General features: G+C 45.1%; 1 protein-coding gene across 2 annotated transcripts in view; it reads left to right on the top strand.

Moving 5' to 3' along the window:
* RHBDL3 (rhomboid like 3) overlaps positions 1 to 22,696 on the top strand; it is a 66,890-nt gene that overhangs the window by 17,343 nt on the left and 26,851 nt on the right. For both annotated transcript variants that reach the window (XM_069089899.1, XM_069089898.1), the window contains exons 2-5: positions 5,615 to 5,773; positions 10,552 to 10,776; positions 16,994 to 17,142; positions 21,065 to 21,177. In XM_069089899.1, the coding sequence (XP_068946000.1) occupies positions 5,615 to 5,773; positions 10,552 to 10,776; positions 16,994 to 17,142; positions 21,065 to 21,177 (646 nt within the window). The remainder of the gene's footprint in view (positions 1 to 5,614; positions 5,774 to 10,551; positions 10,777 to 16,993; positions 17,143 to 21,064; positions 21,178 to 22,696) is intronic.

A 22,696-nucleotide genomic window follows, 5' to 3' on the forward strand; every position in this document is an offset into this window, starting at 1 on the left:
CCCCGCTGGGAGTCACAAAGAGGACTCCTCGCGTAAACAGCAACAAAGGCAAACAAAATACAGGCAGGGTAAATAGGAGACCGCGGACATTGGGAAGGCACTAGAATTAAGGGGGATTGGGACAGACTTCCGGTAGAGGGTGAGATTTTAGCTGGAACTTGAGGGAAGCCAGGAGTTGGAAATGAATGAGGGAGAGCATTCCAGGCAGTGAAAATACCCTCTTGGAAAGGGAGTTGTCCTATTTGAGAACCATCAAGGAAGCCTATGGCAGGGGATCGAAGAGAGCAGAGTATGTGGGAGCAGGGGTGGGTAATTAGGTATAAGAAGAGTGAAAATGTGGGAGGGGATAGAGGTTATAAAGGGCTTTGAAAACCAAACAGAGGATTTTCTATTTGATCTGGGAGGAAATGGGAAGCCACTGGAGTTTATGAATGAGATGGTGGCACTTAAGGAAGATCATTTTGATAGTTGGGTGGAGGACAGATTGGAGTGGGGAGAAAGTATGAGGAAGGAAAACCAAGCAGCAGAATATTGTAATAGTTCAAGAATGACATGCTAAGCAGTGGTGTCTGAAGAGAGAAGGGGGCATATGTGAGAGATGTTGGCCTTATCAACAGATTGGATATGGTGGGGTGAGAGAAAGTAAGGACTGAAGAATGATGCCCAAGCTGTGAGCTTGGGTGACTCAACAGTAATAGAATCCTGGAAGAAGGGAGGGTTTGGGGAGAAGGAAAATTGGTTCTGTTTTGGACTTATTGAGTTTAAGATGTCTGCAGGACATCCAGTTGGAGATGTCCAGTGAGTGGGTAGCTGGAGATTTGAAACTGCAGACCAAGCAGGAAAGTTAGGGCTGGATGAGTAGACTTGAGGTAACTGAATCCATGGAAACAGCTGAGATCACCAAGTAACATACTAGAGTAGGAGAAGAGAGCCCGGGATAGAGCCCTATGGGCCTCCCACACCTAGTGGGCATTCCAGGGTGAAGATCGAGCCAAGGAGACTGAGAAGGAGAATGTATGGGGAGAAGAACCTGGAGAGAGGAGAGTCCTAAAAATCTTGAGAGTAGAGAGTATCAAGGAGAGGGGGGGATGGACCAACGGTGTTAAGAGTCTTTGGAGAGGTCAGGAAAGATTAGAATTGGGGTGGCCAGGTGGCTCATCGAGTAAGAGCACTGGCCCCAGTGTCGGGATGACCTGGGGATCGAATCCGGGCTCAGATACTTAGCACCCACCCAGAAATAACTGGCTGTGTAACCTTGAACAAGTTACTTAACCCTGATTGCTTAAAAAAAAAAAAAGAAAGATTAGAATTGAGAAAAGGCCACTAGATTGGACAATGAAGAGATCAATGGTAATGTCAAAAAGAGGGATTTCAGTTGAATACTGAGAGTAAAAGCCAAACTATAGAGTTAAGAAGAGTGTGAAAAGGGATGAGTGGAAGTATCTATTGTAGGCAGCCTTGTGAAGTTTAGCCACAGAAGGGAGGAGAGATATGGGATGAAAGCAGTGATGGATGAATCAAGTTAAGACTTTTTGGAGGATGGTGGGGACATAAGCATGTTTATTGACTGTAGGGAAACAGCCAATAGAGGAAGATTGAAGGGAAGTGAGAGATTGCAGGATAGATCATTTCTATCTGAATCCCATCAGAGAAGAATGAGATGGCAGTGATAACAGCTGGAATTTTTTTTTATAGTACTTTAAAGTTTGAAATGCACTTGTCATTTGATCCCACAATAACCTTGGGAGGAAGGTGCTTTTATTATCCCCATTTTACAGATGAAGAAACTAAGGCAAAGGTTAAATGACTTCCCCAAGGTCACATGGCTAGTAAGTATCTGGTGCTGGATTTCAACTCAGGTCTTCCTAAATCATGTTCAATGCTCTATGTCTAATTGACATATTATGCTTTACAATTTCAAAGCACTTTTAACATATTATCTCACTGAAGTCTTCTAGCAACCCTGTGAGCTAGGCATTACAGGTATTAAATGGGGAGACAGAACTTGAGATTTTATTGACATAGGTGAGGAAACTCACTTCACCAATGTGGGTCCTTATGGTCTCTGCAGTTCTGATTTAGTTGCCCAAAACTCTTGAAGGTTAGGTGACTTGTTCAGGGTCATCCAGTCAAAATGTTAGAAACAGGACTTAAACCCAGGCCTTGTAGGTTTTGAGGCCAGCCAGACTGCCCTTCTCCTGTAAGCATTATGCTCCCCATTTCACAGATGCAAAAGAGGAGTCTCAGAGATGTTACGTGATTTGTCCATGGTCATGCAGCTGTAAGACAGACTTCCCAGTTGGAACAAGTTTTTCTTTTAAAATTTGGTTTTGAGGGATGGTTATGTGGCACAGTGAATAGAGCTCTGGCCCTAGTGTCAGGAGGACCTGAGTTTAAAACCAGCCTCAGACACTTAACACAAAAAAATAGCTGTGTGACCTTTGGCAAGTCACTTAACCCTAAATGCCCTGTCTTCCCCCCTTCAAAAAAAAAAGCAAAAAGCAAAATTTGGTTTTGACTTGTTCATTGGTTCTCCTCAGGTGAGAGGCAGGCCTCCTTTTTAAGCTTAGAATTTCATTAGGTGGGAGTTAAGGGTAGTGGGGGTGTAAGTGGGTTTTCTCCTGCCCTAGTCTTCATCCTCTTCTCCCCATCATTCTGTCTGCATGTCCGTGGTTTTAGGGGATTTTTTTGTTGTTAGCTATTTTCTTTTCTCTCTACTCTCATTAAACCCCTATCAGTCTGTGCCCCATCCCTCTTCTGAATACTATTTTTGCCCCTGTCTTACCCACTGTTGGGGTTGATTGGTCAAGTGATGCCAGCCCAGCTGTATCTTGGAAGCTCCTCCCTTCACCCCTCCTGTGTGCTCAACTGTCCCTGACACCTTGTTAGTAGGGGTGCCAGTCTCCCCTCTGTTTGGCCCATCTGGCCCCAATTTGAAGGGGCAAGATTTTGGCAGAGAGGAAAATGCCTCGGACTCACTCCAATTTGTTTCCCAGCTCATCCACTCCCCACTAGGACCCTTGTCATGTGCTTGTGGGAGGGTAAGGGTATGGAGAGGCCGAGGGCAAGCACGGTCACAAGGACAATGGGGGAGTACCCAGGGGATGGAGGAGAGCAGGTGGTCCTTTGTCTGGTGATGGAATGAGGGCAGATGGGCCCTCTCCCTGAGTTCCCCCTCCCCAGACTCACCCCCAACCAGAGGCCTGGTCTCCCAAAGGATGGGGGAATGATACCAAATTCCTGCAGGACCTACTGGGGACATATTGGTGGTGACTGGCTATAGCAAATGTTTGTCCATTCAATGCTTTCTCCAATATACAAAGGATAGGTTGGGGGGGGGGGTAAGTCAGGGAAGAGAGAAGAAGGATATTGATGGAGAAGATCTCTAGTAAGATATCGTAGCCTCCTGGGGCTATTATAAGATCTTAAGTCTAGAGCTGAAAGGCCATCTGGTCCAAACCCTTCATTGTATAGATGGGGAAACTGAGACCCAGAGAGGTGGAGACTTGTATAAGGTACATAGGTAGTAAGGGCAGTTCCTCTGATTCCAAATCCAGGGCCCTTTACACTCTACCTTGCTGCCACTCTGCCAGGGAAGAGGGCAGGATAGAGCTCATCTACTGTCACCTGTACTAGGGCAGGAATCTCCTCGACAGTGTCCCTAATGAGCCCTCATCCAGTCATCTCTTAAAGACCTCCAATGATGGGGACCTTGCTGCCTGCCAAGGTAGTCTATCCCATTTTCAGCAGCTTTCCTAATTAGCAAGTTTCTTCTAACCAGCTGCCTCTCTGCAGATTTAGGAATCCTGCCTGAATTCCTGACTCTTCCCCTCCGTGGGCGAGAGAAGCGACTGCCTTGTCATCAAATTAAATGAAGCACCCACCTGCCAGGGTAGAGCGCCAGGCAGGCTGTGCAGCTAGCTGGATCAGCTCTCAGGGGACTCATCACCCCGCTTCTGCCCCTGGCTTGGCCTGCTAATGATGCTCAGCCGGGAGGTTCCCAGCCTCCCCAGCCTAGCTCATCTAGGCCAGGTGGGCCTTGCTTGTGTCCTGGAGCTGTCAGCTCCCAGCCTTCCTGGACTGAGTCTCCATGAGCTTAGAGCCAAATCAGAGGAGTCCTCTCATTTGCTGGACTGCGGGATGGCATAGAGTTAGGCCAGTACTGTAGCTGCTTCTGAGGGGACACATGCCCTGACCTCTTGCTAAAGACCAAGGTGCATGGGGTCAGTGCTCTGGGGGGAACACCTGTGTTACATCGTTCCTAAAAACTGTGGATTGGGAAGACAGGACAGAGACCCTGTGCATGATGGAAAAGTGCATTGGTCAGAGTTCTGGATCTGAGCTCCAGCCCCAGTTCTACTCCTCAGCAGCTGGGTGACCCTGGATAGGCCATTGCCCCTTTCTGAGTCTCAATTTCTTCATGAAGTGAGGGGTTGGACTAGCCAGAGATGGGAAACCTGCGGCTTTGAGGCCACATGTGGCCCTCTTGGTCCTCAGGAGCAGCCTTTTGACTGAGTCCAAGTTTTGCAGAACAAATCCTTTTATTAAGGGGGTTTGTTAATAACATTTATATAGTGCTATAAGGTGTGCAAAATGCTTTATGTATTTGAGCCTCACAATAACCCTATGATGTAGGTGCTGTAATTATCCCCATTTTACAGATGATGAGACTGAGTCTGCTAATGCCTTCCCCTCTCAGAATGCCTTCTATATATGTATGTGTATCTGTATATCTATACACACATACACATATATATATACATACATATGTGTATGTATACATGATGTATATATATTATATATCTTGTATATATCTTCTATCTATCTGTATACATCTTGTATATGTTATTTATTGTTTATTGTTTCCACCAGTGTTTCCCTTCCTCCATTAGAAGGTAAGCTAAGGTAAGGGACCAAATTTTTCCCTTCCTTTGTACCCCCAAGCACTTGGCAGGGCTCCTGCCAAACAGAAAGCACTTAATAAATGCCTATTGAATGCTATCTCCATAGAGAAAGGATGGACTCAGAGGGCTGAAATAGATGTTTTATATTCATATGTGCATATTTCATTATATAACTGAACATGTATGAACATGTACACATACACTCATATGCCCTGTGTACAGCACACATGTATGTATGCATGTGCATAATATGCATACACATACAATATGTATATATGAATCACATAGTCAGTGTGGGTTTGTTTTGCTTGATTTTATGTTCATAACGTGTTACATTTTTCTTACTTTTTCGATGAGGGGGATGAGGGTGGAAGTGGGAGGAAGATAATTCAGACCTGAAAATAAAATAAAATTGAATCTAAAAAAGAGAACATTTAAAAAAATTTTAATAAATACATGAATTCTTGTTGGCCTGATTTGAACCTGAGAAAGGTGAAAAGATTTGCCAGGGATCTTTCAGCTCAGATGTGTGGGTGATAGAATTCTAACTGGGGTCTTCCTGACTCCCAATCCTGAGCTGTAGTCATGAGGCTAGCTAGGTGTCCCATGTGAGACCCAAGGGGTGGTGGAGAAGGAACCAGGTTTGGGTTAGATCTGAAGGGGACCCAGGATCTCTTTCTGATGCCACCACTCACTCCTTCCTTCTGCAGTTCGACCCTGGGAACACCGGCTACATCAGCACAGGCAAATTCCGGAGCCTCTTAGAAAGTCATGGGTCCGAGCTGGACCCACATAAGAGAGAAGTGCTGCTGGCCCTTGCCGACAGCCATTCGGATGGACACATCTGCTATCAGGATTTCGTCAACCTGGTGAGCAAACCCACCCAGGTAGTCTTCCTCTGGGCCCCTCTGTCTCTAGCTTTGAGCCCCACCTGCTTGCTGGCGAAAGTCTCTCTGGAGCTCTTGTCCTGACTACACTCTATGGTAATAAAGTAACACATGTTGCTTGTCTTTGTGGGGGATGAGAAGGGGTAGGGCCTCATCAGTGTCCACACCACAGAGGGCACCTCAGTGCTCTCCCTTCATCTTGGGGCTGTGTCTAGTCTGATTGGGGAAGGGAGGATTGCCTACCTGTGGAAAGTGGTTATTGTGGGTGGGGAGGTGGAGGTGGCTTCAGTCAAGCTGATCTAAGGGGAGGCGGCATTAGCAGGCAGAATTTCACTTGGGGCATGTATGAATGATGGAGAAGATCTCAGGTGAGGCAGCCAATTGGGTCAAACTAACAAGAACGGCAGCCACTAAACTAATCTGTGTTTATTGCTCTTTATTTATTTTGTTAAATGTTTCCCAGTTACATTTCGATCTGGTTCAGGCTGTGTTGGGGTGTTCTGGGGGCAGTGTTTGTCCCCTCTGGGCTAGAGAAATGAGTGCTGGGCTGGCAGGCAGGAGGAAGCCAACCTCATTCCAGCGAGGCCACTCACTGAGGGTGGGAGAGCCACTTGAAGTCTTTTCTCTGGGTTTTGGTTTCCTTATCTGTAAAATGGGCATGATGATTCCAGCTCCTTCCATGTTGCCATTGGAAGAAGGAAGAAAGAGGATCCCTGAGTTTCGTGGAAGGAATTAATGGTCAACTACGGGGTGTCTCCTGTGTAAGCTGAACCACAGAGAATACATCACCATAATCTATATGCTTTCATCCTAAAGTTTACTAAAAGGATATGTATGTGCAAAAGAAAATCTCATTCCATTTGTTAGGGGAAAAGAGAGTGGAAAAAGGGCTTTATTAAGTGCCTACCACGTGCTAAGCCCTTTGCAAATATCATCTCATTTGGTCTTCACAATTAACTCTGGAGGACAGACGCTATGATCATCCCCATTTTACAGATGAGGAAATAGAGACAGAGGATAAATGATTTGGCCAGGGTCACACAGTAAGAGCCTGGCACTGGTGTATCATAGTGAACAGAGAACTGGTCTTAAAGCCAAGAGGACCTGGGTTCAAGTCTCACCTCTGACAGATCCTGGCTGTGTGACCCTGGGCAAATGATCTAACCTCTGAAGGCCCCAAGCCATTCCCTGAAGTTACCAGGTGCATCCCTATCTCAGACTTATGCATTAGCACTGTGTGGTACTAAGTGACCTGTTTGGAGCTGAGTGAGTGTGTATGTGTGTGTGTTTCTGTTTGTAGACATTGGGGGAGGAGAGAGAGAGAAGATGAATCCACAGATGTTGAGGAAGAAGAGAGAGAAAGTATACTTGTATGTGTATGTGTGTGTCTTTCTGTACGACTGTGATATTTGGGGAGAGGAGAGAGAGACCATGTGAATGTTTTTCTGTATGTCTGCAGTTTGGGGAGAGAGGAAAGAGAAAGCCTGTGAAATTTGGGGAGAAGAGAGAAAAGGTATGTGTGTGTGTGTGTGTATGTGTGTGTGTGTGTGTTTCTGTCTGTTTACAGATATTAGAAGAGAGATAGAGGGTGGGTGTTCAGGTGCAGGGTTACAAAGGATGAGGAAATGTGGTCCGTGTCTCAGGAGTTGGGGAAAAGCAGCACATCTACTTGAAGTCACTGAATAAGGTGGATTTCAAAGCAACCTGTGAATTGGAGCAAATGAATGGAGTAAAAATGAAATGCTAAAAGGCCCCGGAATAGCAGAGCCACAGAGATTCCAGAAGGGCTGGTGGTTCAGGGAAGCTTCCCTGGGCTGGGCTGGGCTGGGGGCGGGGAGGCCTTGGAGTCTTCGTGCCTGTGTTTGTTGGCAGTGTGCCTCAGACTGCTTCTGCCTGCTGGGCACTGTCTCCTTTGCCCACTGGGCCTCCTGCAGTTTGGGATCTTTGGAGATTGTGATGCCATGTGATTCGTAGCCAAGGAGCATTGCTGGGAAAATGTAATGCGGAAAAAAGAAGGGCCTTTGAGGGAAGAAGCAGCCCAGGACCCCTGAAAACCCTGCCTGGCTTTCTCGACGTCACCCCAATTTCTTATTTGATCCCGAGCCAGTCATCATCCTTACATGTGATCGAATAGTGATAACAACAGTTCACTTTCCTGTGGCTCTCTCCAGTTTGCCAAGCGCTTAATGTGCCCATTCACCGGAGTCCTGCACGTGCTCACGCTTATACCTGCTCTGGACTTCTCCCCTCTAGAATAATTGCATTGCAGACGTCTGGGCCCAGGCCTCCATAGGTGACTTGGATTATATGAATCACTGAACAGTCTGATAATCCCCAGACAGCTGCTCTGGTCATAGCTGAAGAGCTGTGTCTGCCAGACTTGAGGCTTCTGAAGGCCAAAAGGTGGCCCTGCTGGACCATGGGAAAGGCACCAGGATGACAGACATTCTCCTCTTTGCTAACCCTTCACCTCTCTTTGGATGGAAACCAGATTTGAAAAGAGGTCGGGTTAGTCAATAAACACTTATTAATCACTTTTTATATACCAGGCACTGAGCTAAGTGTTCAGGCTACAAAGATTTTGGCAAAAGACAACGCCTGCCCTCAAGGAGCTCATAGTCTAATGGGAGAGACAATAGGCAAATGACTGTACAAATGAGCTATATTCAAGATAAATTGGAGATAATTAACCAAGAGAAGGCACTAGAGTTAAGGGGGAATGTAGATATTGAGTAAAAAGAGAGGGAAAGGGGCAGCTAGGTGTCAAGGTGAATAGAGCACCAGCCCTAGAGTCAGGAGGACCTGAGTTCAAATCCAGCCTCAGACATTAACACAAAACTAGCCGTGTGACCTTAGGCAAGTCACTTAACCCCAATTTCCCTACCTTCCCTTTTCCAAAGAGAGGGAGAGAGAGAGAGAGAGAGAGAGAGAGAGGAAAAGCATGTCTATGCTTCTCTGTATGTCTGTGATATTTGGGGAGAGGAAAGAGAAAATGTGTGAATGTCTCTCTGGATATCTGCAGTTTGGGGGGGAGAAGAAAAAGAGAGAAAATGTGTATGAAGAGAGAAGAGAGAAAGTCTGTTTGAAAGGCAATATCTGCCCATCTGTTGAAGGTGGGATTTTAGTTGGAATTTGAAGGAAGCTGGGAGGCAGAGATCAAAGGGGAGAGCATTCCAGGCACAAGGGACAGTCGGGACAAAGGCCCAGAGTCAGATGATGGTGGGCTTTAGGACTGTGGCTGATCCATTAGTGAAGGAAAGAGTCAGCCACCTGGCTTGTGCAGAACCATGCTGAGGATGTGGTTAGTGTGGTCGAAGGCAGGGGTTAAGTACAGCCTGAAGAGGTGAGGCTGAGTCTTGCCTGGCTCAATTTGAAAGTCTAATAAAATGCCTTCACTGCTTGGGGTTGGGGGTAAAGTAATGTACTGAAAATGAGCTCAGCTGGGAGGCAGTGGAGTCCAGTGGAAAAGATACTGGCTTTGGAATCAATGGACTCAGCTTCAGAAGCCAGCTTTCCTATTTACCTTACCTGTGACCTTGGGTCAGTCACTTAACTTCCCTGGGTCTCAGTTTCCTCATCTGTAAAAACGAGAGGGTTAGACTAGGATCATAGATGTAGAATAGGAAGGAACCTTGGAGGCTATGTCAGATGACCTCCATTTTATGCATGAGAAACTGAGGCCCAGAGAGATTAAGTAATTTTGCCGAAGGTTACATAGCTAGTATCAGGGTTAAGATTCGAACTCAGATCCTCTGACTCCAGGGACAGTTCTCTTTCCACTCTACCATGCTACCTTCTTCGATCCCTGCCAAGCTTCCTTCTTGTTCTCAACCTACAATCCTGTAATTCTATAAGGTAACCAGCGCCTGTGCAGCAAGGCATTGCTGAAGGGAAAAAAGGACTGAGTGTCCCAGCGGCTGATCCGCCATGTTGCCTATAAGACCCTACCTTGTGACACTGATCACAAGCGGTGCTATGACAGCTCCACCTGCTGCCCCCCACCCTGGTTCATGATTGTCATCCCTCTCCAGGGCACATAGGAATTGAAATTTTGTTCTGGGTCAAGTATATCTAAATGAAACTTTTAGGTCCCTGATCACAGATTTTAAGCCATAAAGTACCTTAGAGGGCATTCAATCAGACCTCATTCTAATGATAAAGGATACCAAGGTTAAGTGACTTGCCCAAGGTGACTCAGGTTCTAAATGTTAGAGGCAAAATTTAAGCCCAAGTCTTCCAACTTTAAATCCACACTATCACATTGCCTCTCCATAGCTCTGATGTGTTTTTGTCTATCTTTGCCCAATCTCCGTCTCTTATTCTGGGAATTTCCTCACCTGAGATTCTGTCTGTTTGGAGAACAGAGTAGGTATCTCTTGCCCTGGGAGGCTCCAGCATCCATTTCTCCCTTGCCCTTTCCCGGTTCTCTCCCTCCTGCCTGCCTTAATCCCTTCTATCACCTTCTCCAGGAGTACTGAAAACCTATCTTGCCTTACATCTCTTAAGGAAAAAAATAGTGACATCAGGGCATTTCTGTTCAAATTCTTAAATCGTCCAGGGATTTTTCAGGGATTGGCATCTCTGAGACTAGAGATCATATTCACTCTGCTTTCTTTCTTTTCCCACTCCGCATTTTGTTTATGCTCTTTATCCGCACAAGGAAATGGCTATATCTGACTCCCAGCCCCAGCCCAGACAAGATGATCTGGGAACAAGAGAATGCCCCTTCTGAGATTTCATTTCTATCCTTCTCACCACAGATGAGCAACAAACGATCCAACAGTTTTCGCCAGGCCATCCTACAGGGTAACCGGCGCCTGTGCAGCAAGGCGCTGCTGGAGGAAAAAGGACTGAGTCTCTCCCAGCGGCTGATCCGCCATGTTGCCTATGAGACCTTACCTCGTGAAATTGATCGAAAGTGGTACTATGACAGCTACACCTGCTGCCCCCCACCCTGGTTCATGATTGCCATCACACTTCTGGAGGCATGTGGTACTTCCTGGGGAGATGGGAGATGGGTGAGGTGGAATGAAGTCCTACAGCCCTGCCCAACTAGGTGAGGTGAGGTGAGGTGAGGGGCAGTCAAAAAGGGCAGGTGAGATGCTGACAACTCCAAAGAAAAAGACAGGGGTGAAGAGCAAACCCCCTCTTGTGATTTCAGGAAAATCCTGTAACAACAAAGACCATCGAAAATCCTCCATGGAACCTAAAAGAATTTCCAGTCCTCAATTGATGAATGATTCTCTCACATCATCCATCATGACACAGTCCAAAGAATAGTCAAAGGTTTTAGGTAGCCCACTGGAGTTCACTGTATTGGAATTTGGTCTGATTTTTATATTGTGAGTCAAATTATTTCACTTGTCCTTCAGATGGGTGCCACTCTGAGCCTCAGTTTCTCTCTCTATAAAATGAGATTTATCATGCTTTTCCTTTCCCTGCCTCATAGGACTTTTCCTACCATATGGTGAACGATTAAGCATAGAAACTTTAAATATAGAAGCACTAGATATCAATCAGTCAATCAACAAGTCCTTATTAAGTATCTGTTATGTGATAGGCACCATGCCTAGGGGATACAAAGAAAAAGAAACTAGTTCTTGCCTTTAAGGAGTCTACATTTTACACAGTGATATAAATAATCTAGACAACCTGGTAGTGTGTGAAAAGTGTCAGGCTTGGGGTCAGGAGGAAACTAAGTTAAATCTTGCTTCTAATACTTACTAGCTATATGACTATGGGCAAGAACCATGTATCCTTTGGGCCTCAGTTTCCTCACCTGTAAAATAAAGATAATGCCTATAGAACCTGCTTCACAGGGCTGCTGGGAGCTTCAGATGAGGTGTTGTACTCTGTAAACGCTGAAGTACTGTTATAAATATCAAGGTCAAGTTTAGGGATTTCTTTTCTTGAGTTTTGTTTTGGTTTGATTTTATTGGTATTTTGGCAGCTAAGTGACAATGTGGATAGGGCACTGGGCCTTAGAATCAAGGAGACCTGAGTTCAAATCCAGCCTTACATAGTTACTAGCTGAGCAACACTGGGCAAATGATTTAGTTAGTCTGTCTCAGCCTCTGTTTCCTCAGCTATAAAATGGGGATAAAGCAACCTACCTACCCTTAGGGTTGTTGTAAAGTTCAAATGAGATAATTTTCGTAAAGTGCTTAATACAGTGCCTGGCACATAGTAGGTGCTATATGAATGCTAGCTATAGAGTAGTCTTGCTACTCTGTTGTTGAAAAGGAGTCCTGGATCTATAATTTATAACCCTAGAAAATCACTTGGGGCATTGAGAGATTAAGTAAATTGGGCTTGTTGGTCTACCAGTCAGAACCCTCAGGGAGGAGCCCCAGACTTGTCAGCTGCCTAAGCCTTGGGCCACTGAGCCCTAGATCACATAGTTAACAAACCTTTTTGAAATATTTACTATGTGCCAGGTATTGTGTTAAGCTCTGGGGAATTCAAATCCAAGCAGAGAGTTCCCCATCCTTAAGGATCATATAGTTCTACTTAGAACCCTTTAAAGATTGCCTGACACCTTCTATATGTTTTCTCATTTGATCTTCACAACAGTAAGGTGTGTGTGTGTGGGCATGCTCATTTCCACTGTTATTATCATCTCCATTTTATAGGTGAGGAAACTGAAGCAAAGAGAGACTTGCCCAGGGTCACTCAGCTAGTTAGAGTCTGAGGCAGGACTTGAACTCAGGTCTAACACTCTACATTGTACCACCTAGCAGTCTCAATAGCCAGTATATGTCAGAAATAGACTTTGAACCCAGATCTGTCTTGATGCTGGTCTACACTCCAACCATCACTCTGTGCTGCCTGTAAATTATTTGTACACACATATATGCATAAATATGTATATAAAACATAGATGATGAGACATTTCAGTATTTAGTGGTACATATCTGATTTCAACATATTTTTAGTCTATTATAAGTGTGCATCACCTGAATAGGAGTCTCCTAATTTAGAATAGAATTTAGAAATGTTTGAACTGAGGATAGTAGAGAAGAAATTGTCCCTCCCCTTCCACATGCCCCACCCCCATTTCTCTGGATGTCCAGCCCAAACTCCCCAAGCTGCCTTTCCACAGATGTCCCTGACCTCTCTCCCCTTGTTCCAGCTCCTTCACCAGCTTTACAGATTTAACTTTCTGCCACATGTTTCTGTGAAATTTCTACCTAACAAACAGTAGTACCATAACCAAGCACCCCTGTTCTTTCATTTCTGTCACATTACAGAAGGCCTGATCCATTGGCCTGAGCTCATTTGATCTGTTGCTATGACTTCATGCCAGACAGTTTTATTTGCTGTGGCCATTTTCAGATCTCTTGTGAGCCTCTCAGGGCTCCTGTGGGATAGTCACACCAAGGTGCTCTGATGCCCATTTTACAGATGGGGAAACTGAGGCCCAGGGAGGACAAGTAGCTTGCCTTGGGTCTCCTGGGGAGTTAAGAGCAGCTCTTCCAACTCCCAGACTGGTGCTTTTCTACCATTCCTTTCTGTCTGCGTTATTGTTGAACCCAACGCTTAAAGTCCTATGTTAATCCATTTATTAACTCCTGTCTGAGGGCTTATAATGATGGTGATGAGTTTCCTTTAGAAGCCGTGGTAACTCAGCTCATCTACAGACTGTATGGTTGGTTAGTGCTTCAGTGGACAGAATGGTTCCCTGGAGTCTCGAGAAAAGGACTGACTTACTACTCCCACAGTGCTCAAGGCTGTAGCTTAGCTCAGTGAGCTCAAGAATAGTAATATATTTAACCAGTAATAATTTAACCAGAAGCCATCTTGTGGCAACATCTATTACATAGAATCCCCCAGGTCAGGGGGGAAAGGCTTCAGATATAGTTGCCACCAAACCTATAAAGACCATGCACTTTATTCCTTCCATTCAGCTCTCAACCCAGTCACTGGTCTTTTTGAGTTTGGTTATCTGGCCATCAAGCCTGTAGCAGATTAGAAGGGGAGAGGAGGAGGAGGAGAGGAGAAGGCAGCAATGGAAGCAAAAGGAGAAAATTTAAAATTAGACACAGAATTGGAAAAATTCAGTCTGGGACCATTTGCTATGTGTAATATCACAAGTCCTGTACGAGACTGGTGACCCTCCTCACTTAGGACCCTCCCTGTTTTTTTAAATTCTCTTTCCTTTTATTGATGTCTTTTAATTCCAACAGGGCAGCTAGGTGGCACCATAGTGCATAGAGTATTGGGCTTGGAATCAGGAAGACCTCTTCCTGAGTTCAAATCTGCTCTCAGACACTTACCAGCTATGTGACCCTGAGCAAGTGACTTAACCCTATTTTCCTCAGTTTCCTCATTTGTAAAATCACCTAGAGAAGGAAATGGGATCCTTGCTAAGAAAACCCCAAATGAATTTAGAACTGAAGGGATTGGTGGAACTGAATATTGTAAACTAAATGTAAATAAAGAAAGAAAGAAAGAACAGGGCGGCCAGGTGGCTCAGCGAGTAAGAGCACCGGCTCCAGTGTCGGGATGACCTGGGGATCAAATCCGGGTTCAGATACTTAGCACCACACCCAGAAATAACTGGCCGTGTAACCTTGAGCAAGTTACTTAACCCCAATTGCTTAAAAAAAAAAAACAACCCAAATGGGGTCATGAAGAGTCAGATACTACTGAAATAAGTGAATAACAACAGATCTGGTTCTAAATCCCATTCATTTCCCAATGGCTATCAGTATTTCAGCATGGAACAACGATTGTTCATAATGATGACCTAAAATCATGAAATCGTGTGTCCCATTTGCTCAGTTGAAAACCAAAAGAAATGGAACAGCTAGGTGTTGCAGTGAATAGAGCACTGGCCCTGGAGTCAGGAGGACCTGAGTTCAAATATGGTCTCAGACACTTAACACTTACTAGTTGTGTGACCTTGGGCAAGTAATTTAACCTCAATTTCCCTGCCTTCCCCCCTCCAAAAAAGAAAAAAAAAGAAAAACAAAAGGAGTTCACAATATATTTTAGAAGGATTTGCAGCAAACATGAATAAAATAAGCCTAGCTTCAGAATTTCAGTACATGAACTTTATCAGGAAAATTATTGTCAATTATAAATAATTCATTTTACAAAGTTCTTGATGATAATAGAAGCACTTCCCTCACAACAACTTTGTAAGGTTGGTAGTGTAAATGTTTTTCCACTCATTTTACGAAAGGGGAAACTGAGACCAAGAGAGATGAGGGCTCTATCCAGGATATCATAGCTTGTAAATATCAGAGTCAGGAATTGAGCCTAGATATTCTGACTCTCAGTCTAAGGGACTTTCTAATAGCCAGTTTTTTGCCCTTATGTGGAATGCCAAGTTGCCCACATGGACAATTGATGTCTGTTACAGTAATATGAAGCCCATGAACACCCAGACTCTGCCAGTCTGGCAATAGGGATAGGGAATAGTAAGCAAAAAGGAATGAGTGACCATTTAACATATGATGACGACGACTACCACTACTACTACTACTACTAGCTAGCAGAGAGAGAGAACTTAGGATGTACCAGGCACTATACTAAATGCTTTGACAAATATATCATTTGATACTCCCAACAACCCTGCAAAGTAAATACTACTATTGTCCCCATTTTACAGTTGAGGAAACTGAGGCAAAAAAAAATTAAGCGACCAGCCCAGGGTCCCATAGCTCATAAGTGTCTGAGGCTGGGTTTTAACTCAAGTCTTTCTAAATCTGGGTCTGCCACCACCACTACCACCATCACCATCACCACCACCACCACCATCACTACCTAGCATTTATATATTGCTTTAAGATTTGCAAAGTGCTTTGTATGATATAGCCCTAACCCTAAAGTTGATCCTTCCAACAACCCTGTGAGACAGGTTTATTATTTTTAGTATTATTCCCATTTTACAGAGGTAGCTAAGTGGTATAGGAGATGGAGTGCTGGACCTGGAGTCAGAAAGACCTGAGTTCAAATCTAGCCTCTGGCACTCCTAGATATGGGTGACCCTCAAAAGTCACTTAACTTGTCAGCCTCATTTTCTCTATCTGTAAAATGGGTTTAATGATAAGCACTTAGCTCTCAGGATTGTTGGGAGGTTCAAATGAGATAATATTTGTAAAGTACATTGCAAATTTTCAAGTACTATGTAAGTGCTAGCTATTATTACCATATGGAGTTTATGGAGAAGAAATATAAAGAAAATAAGTGCAAGTGAATAGGAAGTAGCCAAATACAAGGGAGTTTGGGAGGGTACTAGCCATTAGAGGGATTAGGCTAGGCTTCACTTCATGTAGAAGGTGGTGCTTGAGCTAAAGGAGGAGAGGGGTTCTATGCAGCAAAAGTGAGGAGGGAATGAATTCCAGGCTTGGGGGATGGCTGTAACTTGGATGGCAGTGCTGGAGGGAAGGGGGTCCTAAAGCCTACAGAGAGGCCTGCTACTGGGCTAAGTCTCTTTTTTTTTTCCTTTTTGGAGGACAATTGGGGTTAAGTGACTTGCCCAAAGTCACACGGCTAGTTAATTGTGTCATGTATCTGAGGCCGGATTTGAACTCAGGTCCTCCTAACTCCAGGGCTGGTGCTGTATTCACTGCACCACCTAGCTGCCCCTGAGTCTCTTTTATTTCCCTTACATTTACGAGTGAGGTACTAGATAAACCTTAAAATTCTATATAAATGTCAGCTAATAATGATAATTAGCAGTAACAAAGTAGCAGAGCCTTTTGCAGTTTCTGTAGGATTTTCCCACCCTCTGAGCCATAATGAACAATTTTGGGACTTGGTACAAGCAGCAAGAAGATGAAGCAGCAAGAAGATGAGCTTTTAAATGATAAGATTCATAAGAGCATTGATTTAAAGGTAGAAGAGACCCTTCTATGTTATCTAGTCAGTCCCTGTCATTTTACCAGCCAGGAAACCAAAAACTCAGAGGGATAAGACAAATTCAGCTGAGTGGGAGGGAAGGATTAGTTACTATAGTGACTTCTATGACATTGAAAGAATGCATATGTTAAGTTTCTCTCTAAATTTAGGTGCCCTGGGGCATAGCCCTGATCACCTCACCCTAGTTACAGCCCTACTCAGCAGCTTGTTTCCTGGGTGATAGAGGTGGTTATAATTTACCGTAGGAACTCTGAGTGTTAGCAAAGGGAGGTAGGTTCCCAGGCATTTCCAGCCTTAGTAACAGAGACTCTCCATTCCTTGGCTTTTGTCCAGATTGCCTTTTTTCTCTACAACGGGGTAGCCTTGGATCAGTTTGTGTTACAGGTCACCCATCCCCACTACCTGAAGAATGCTTTAGTCTATCACCCCCAGCTCCGAGCCCAGGCCTGGCGCTACCTGACTTACATCTTCATGCATGCAGGGTAAGTACTTACCTCCCTGTTTTCTCTCCCTGAGTCAGGATCATTCATAAAGTCATATGTGATATTAAGGGGCTGATATGGTAGATAGAAGTCGGGATCCATTCATACCCTGACTCTGTGACCATGGACACACTCCCTCTCTGAACTCCAGCCAGCTCGGAGACTTCCTTATTTCTGATTTCTTTACTTGCTCTGACACTCGCCTATAAAGGTGTTCCAGAGAAGAGCCTGGTCACAGGAGTTTGTGCCTTGTTTTGGATGGTTACTTGATTATTCATTTTTGTGGTTGGTTACTAAGTTTATGATAAACAATCTTTAAAAGTAGTAGAGAGTAAAAATATGTTCAGAAGATCCTGGCTTTGGAGCTGGAAAGGACCTTGGAACGTTGGAGTCTAACCTCTTCAGAGAGATTCAAGTGATTTACCCAGTTGCATTTCTAGTTGTGGCTGTGGTTCAGTAGTTTCAGTCATGCCCTACTCTTCGTGACCCTGTTTAAGGTCTTCTTGGAAAAGATACTGGAATAGTTTGTCATTTCCTTTTTTCAGCTCATTTTACAGGTGGGAAAACTGAGGCAAATAGGGTGAAGTGACTTGCCCAGGGTCACACAGCTAGAGTCTGAGGCTGAATCTGAACTCAGGTTTTCCTGACTCCAGGCCCAGTGCTCTATTTTTGATATATAGGTAGTATCAAAAGATTGTAATATTAAAGATTGAAAGCTGGGAGGAACCTCAGATGTCATGTAGTCCAATTCCCTTATTTTACAGATAAGGGAAACTGAGGCCCACAGAGGTTAAGTGACTTGCTCAAGAATACATGGCTAGTGTCAGAGGCAGGATTGGAACCCAGGTCCTCTGACCTATTATACCAGGTCAAAAATGATAAAGCTGGGATGCCAGCCTAGTGATCTAAACACTGATGCTGCCTCCCATTCACATAGATAGTGTAGTAAAGGGAATGCTAGGCCCAAATTCTTTCTGCCTTTGTGACCTTGGGCAAGTAAGTCTCTTGGCTTCCCTGGGCTTCTTTTCTCATCAGTAAAAAGAGAGGCTTGGACTAAGTGGCCCCCGAGGTCATTTCTACCTCTGATTCCATGAATTGATCAAATGTCAATTGAATTTATGAGGGCCATGGGGTTATAGAGTGAAGGAGGGATTGGGTGGGATTGACTGCATGAAAGTCCCACCCCCCCACCTTCTTTCCCTCTGTGGATTGTTTCCAGGGTCACAGCTGTACAAGGTAGGCAGGGTCATCTCCCTGACTTGAATCAATATTTTTTATTCCTGTTTGAAGCTTTCATAGTCTGGGTGCTCTCTTCTGGGAGAGACACAATCAGCCAGGCCCCTCCTGCATTTCCATGACAAAGGCCAACTTGCTGGCTAAGTGGTCACCCAAGGGAAGGCAGGAGGCCATGAGGGGATAGCTTCACCAGAGCAGGTCAGACATATTTCTCGGACTCTGGGTCACCAGTCAGGGTCCAAGAGCTCAGGCCCCAGCTCTTCCCTCCACTCACATCAAAAGAACAAACAATCTAGTCTTTTCCCAACCATCCCCATTGAACTTTGGGGTGGGGGGATGACCTGTTGACCCCTTGCTCTTTGGAGTAGTCTCCCCCTTGGGAAGGGAAGGAGGCAAGCCTAGGGTTTGGTTCCCAGAGTTCCATTGTCCCTTCCCCTACTCTGAAAGAGACAGACTGGCCAGGCTGCACCATGGCTGAGAGATCCATTGTGAGTTCCACTTCCTGCTGAGCCTTTAAAATGGTAATTGTCTCAGTCCCTAATTTACTTCCCTGCCAGGCTGGGGAAGGGAGGGTCCTTGTGGACTAGCCAGGCATCCAGGTGCTTGCCAAAACTAAAATCTGAGGGAACTGAGAAGTCTGGAGGTCTGAGAGGAGGGCAGGTGGAGAGACTGTTAATCTCTTCTCCCCCTCTCCTCTCTTCAGCTTTTGATATGCTTGTAGAGAGAGGTGGGGGTGCTCAGGCTCATTAATTCCCCTGGCCATTCAGCCTATCCCTGAGGCAGCTGGACACTGATAAATCAATTGGATTCTGTCATTGGGAAGAATGACCAACTGAGAGGAGCTGACGCCAATTAGGTTGATGGAGTTTTTCCAAAGGCTGGGGCAGAAAGAGGCCAGCCTTGATACAGGAGTTACCCCTAAGAAGAGCTTTCTCCTTCTGCCTCTTTGCATCCACCCCCCACCCAGCCTTCATCCCCCGATGATCCTGGAGGATTCTGGTCTCACTTCCTGTTCTGCTGCACTTCTTCCCCACTGGAGCCACTCTCCAAAGATGAGGTGTTACAATGATCAGGGCTCTGAGGTGGCCAGTATGTTGGAGGCAGTGGACCTGGGTTCAGATCTTGACTGTTATAACTGTGTGACCTTGGTCAAGTCACTTACTTTTGTGTCCTCCTCTGCAAAATGGAAGAGGCTGGACTGGATAACCTCTGTGGTTTCTTCCTGCTCTAAATCTATGAACCTTTTCATAATTGTTCTCTCTAGGTAGAGCAGAGGAGAGTGTATCACTTGGTGCAAGACCTTGTCTGTAGGCTCCCACAGTAGATAATAAAAATATCTTCATGACAGGGCTGCTTCAATGGGTGAAACAAGTGGCAATGTATCCTTTGTCCAAAACAGTGACAGGACTTATAGAGTCAGCAATGGAGCCCTGGCCCAGAGCTAAGAACTGAACCTTGGGAAGGGAAGGAATAAGCATTTATTTAGCACCTACTATGTCCAGGCACTGGGCTAAATGTCTCATTTGTTCCTCACAATGATCTTGGGAAGCAGGTGCCATTATTATCCCTATTTTACAGTTGGGGAAACTGAGGCAGACAGGTTAAGTGACTTGCTCAGGGTCCCACAGTTGGTAAGTGTCTGAGGTAGGATTTGAATTTGGGTCTTCCTCACTCCATATCCAGTGCTCTGTGCCCTGTGGTGCCACCAGATGCTTTGAGTTCTGGACACTCATTTAGATGATATTTCTTGATCTCCTTCATTCATTTGTAGAATCATAGATTTAACGCTGGAAGGGACCCGAAAGGCCATCTATTCCAACTTCTTCATAAAGGGAAGTCCAGAGAGGGGAAGTGGTTTGAACACAATCACATAGGTAACAAGTACCAGAGTCAGGATTTGAATCCAGGTCCTTTGATTGTAAACCCAAAGCTCTTTCTCATGAAATTGTAGCATTATGGATTTAGTGCTGGAAGGGACCCCATAGGTCATCTAGTCCAAACTCTTCATTTTGCAGCTGAGAAAACTGAGGCATCTGAGGTTAAGTGACTTACCTAAAGTCATTCAGGTAGTGAGGGTCAGAGGTAGGATTCAAACCCAGATCTCTTCCACATATCTCTGACTATATGCTTGGCACTGTGCTAGGTGCTGGGAGGCCAGGGGAGAGGGATAGAAAGAGAACAGCCCCTTAAGGAACTTACCCTCTAATGGGGGAAAACAACAAGTCCATAGATAAATAGAAGGCATACAAGATAGAATAATTTTGGTGGGAGCAGGGGCAAGCGATGTGCTAACAGTTACTGGGGACCAGAAAAGTCTTCATGGAAGAGGTGGTACTTGGGCAGAGCCTCCAAGAAAGCCATGGATTCAAGGAAGCCTCTGACCATTCCCTTTAGCAGCTGGGAGCTGTGACATCCCCCAGCTGGGCCTTGTTCCTCTAGTCCTCCAGAGAAGGGAAGGACACAGACAAAGGAGAAGGCACTAGGCGGGACAGACCAGGCACTCGCCTGCTGTGCCAAGCCACCAGACAGCTTCCAAGAAGCTCCAGCCTTCTCCCCAGAGAACAGATGTTACTCCTCTCAGTCCCCTCATGCCCCTGAGCGTATGTTCTGACACTGGATGGGGGGGGGAGGGACCCTTTTCCAAAGACTGACCATCTGATGGAGCTCTTCTCCCTCTCTGGTACAGGATAGAACACCTAGGTCTCAACGTGGTTCTGCAGCTCCTGGTGGGTGTCCCCTTGGAGATGGTGCACGGAGCTGCCCGAATTGGGTTTGTCTATGTGGCTGGTGTAGTGGCAGGTAAGTGGGCCAGGTTCAGGCTGAGCAGGCCACCCCAAAGCTGTCTGGGAAAACTCCCATGATACAAATCATATGCATAATTTCCAGTAGGGGAGGGTCACTGTTTTTTGGTTTTTTACTTCCTTTTGAAAAGAGCCACAAAGATTTACTTACTTACCTGTGTGGACTACTTGGCATATATCTCATTGATCTTCAGATCCCACTCTGGCATATCCAAAATGAAAATGTTGGAGAGGGAGGGATGTAGGTGATCATGAGAGAGGAGCAGTGACTTCAAGGACCACAGATTTAGAGCTGAAAAAGGCTTTAGCAATAATCTTAACCAATCCCTCGTTTTACAAATGAGGAAACTGAGGTTTGGGGAGGTTGCTACCCATCCCACCTCCATGCACTGCAGCTTCCCCTCACTGTTATCTGACCCACTGGTAGCCTAAGTACCTACTTCACCCTTAGCCCTCCCAGGCCTTTCCATCTACCTTGTAATGGAACCTTTTTTAATGTATTATCTCCCTCAATTAGAGTGTGAGTTCCTTGGAAAGAGGGACTGTCTCCCTTTCTCTCTTTGTATCTCTGGGGCTTGACATGTAGTAAGTGCTTCATAAATGCTTTCCCATTCATTCTTTTACTCATTTCATGGTCACACCAATTATGAAGCCTTAGAGGCAAGATTTAAATCATAGCCCTAGAGCTATGAAAGACTTTATTCTTAGTGCAAAGCTTAATAAATGTTTTATCTCCTTGTCTATCTGTCTATCCATTCCAACTCCTTTATTTTATGGATTGGGAAACTGGGTCCAGTTTAAGCGTCTTTACCCAGGATCATATAGGTGGTAAGGGACAGGTACAGGATTTGAACCCAGGCCCTCTGACTCCATAGCCCTAAGACTCTGAGCTAGGGGAGAGAGGGAAGAGAACAAAGGAAAATCAGAAATCTCCCCATGATGTCCTATCTTCAGCTCCTACTTTGTGGAGGTTAGCTGAGCTGAAATAGAACAAGCTAACATCCCAGTTTAAAGGATCTCTTTAAAGCATTCAATGACTTCAATTCAACAAGTATTTATTAAGCTCCTGATATATGCCAGGCACTGTAATAGGCACAAGGAATTCAAAGTAAAAAATAGAACAGCCTTTGCCTTCAAGGAATTTTGGGAGAAATGACATATATTCAAATAAATAAATGTAAACTGTATCAAAAGTAGAAAGGAAGTTGTTTAGAACCAACAACCAGGAAATGCATCTTGTAGGAGGAGACTGTGAGGTCGAAGAAGAGAACCAGGGATTCCAAGAAGTGTGAGGAGAGAGAGAAAGAATTCCAGGCATGAGGCACAGCCTGTGCAAAGATACAGAAGCTGGAGATGGAACATTATGTATAGGGCATATCCAGTAGCCCAGTTTGATTGGAGTAGAGAGTTCTTCTCCTTCAAAGGTCAAACAGAAACTGCTCCAGAATCAAAACGAAGACCAAGAAGAGTCCAATCAAGAGGGATACAATCCCCAGGCTACCTCCCACATTGCCCAG

This window comes from Petaurus breviceps, unplaced genomic scaffold, assembly GCF_028583685.1.
Source record: "Petaurus breviceps papuanus isolate PSGF00001 unplaced genomic scaffold, PetGlider_PUasm1.0 186, whole genome shotgun sequence".
Taxonomy (NCBI): domain Eukaryota; kingdom Metazoa; phylum Chordata; class Mammalia; order Diprotodontia; family Petauridae; genus Petaurus; species Petaurus breviceps.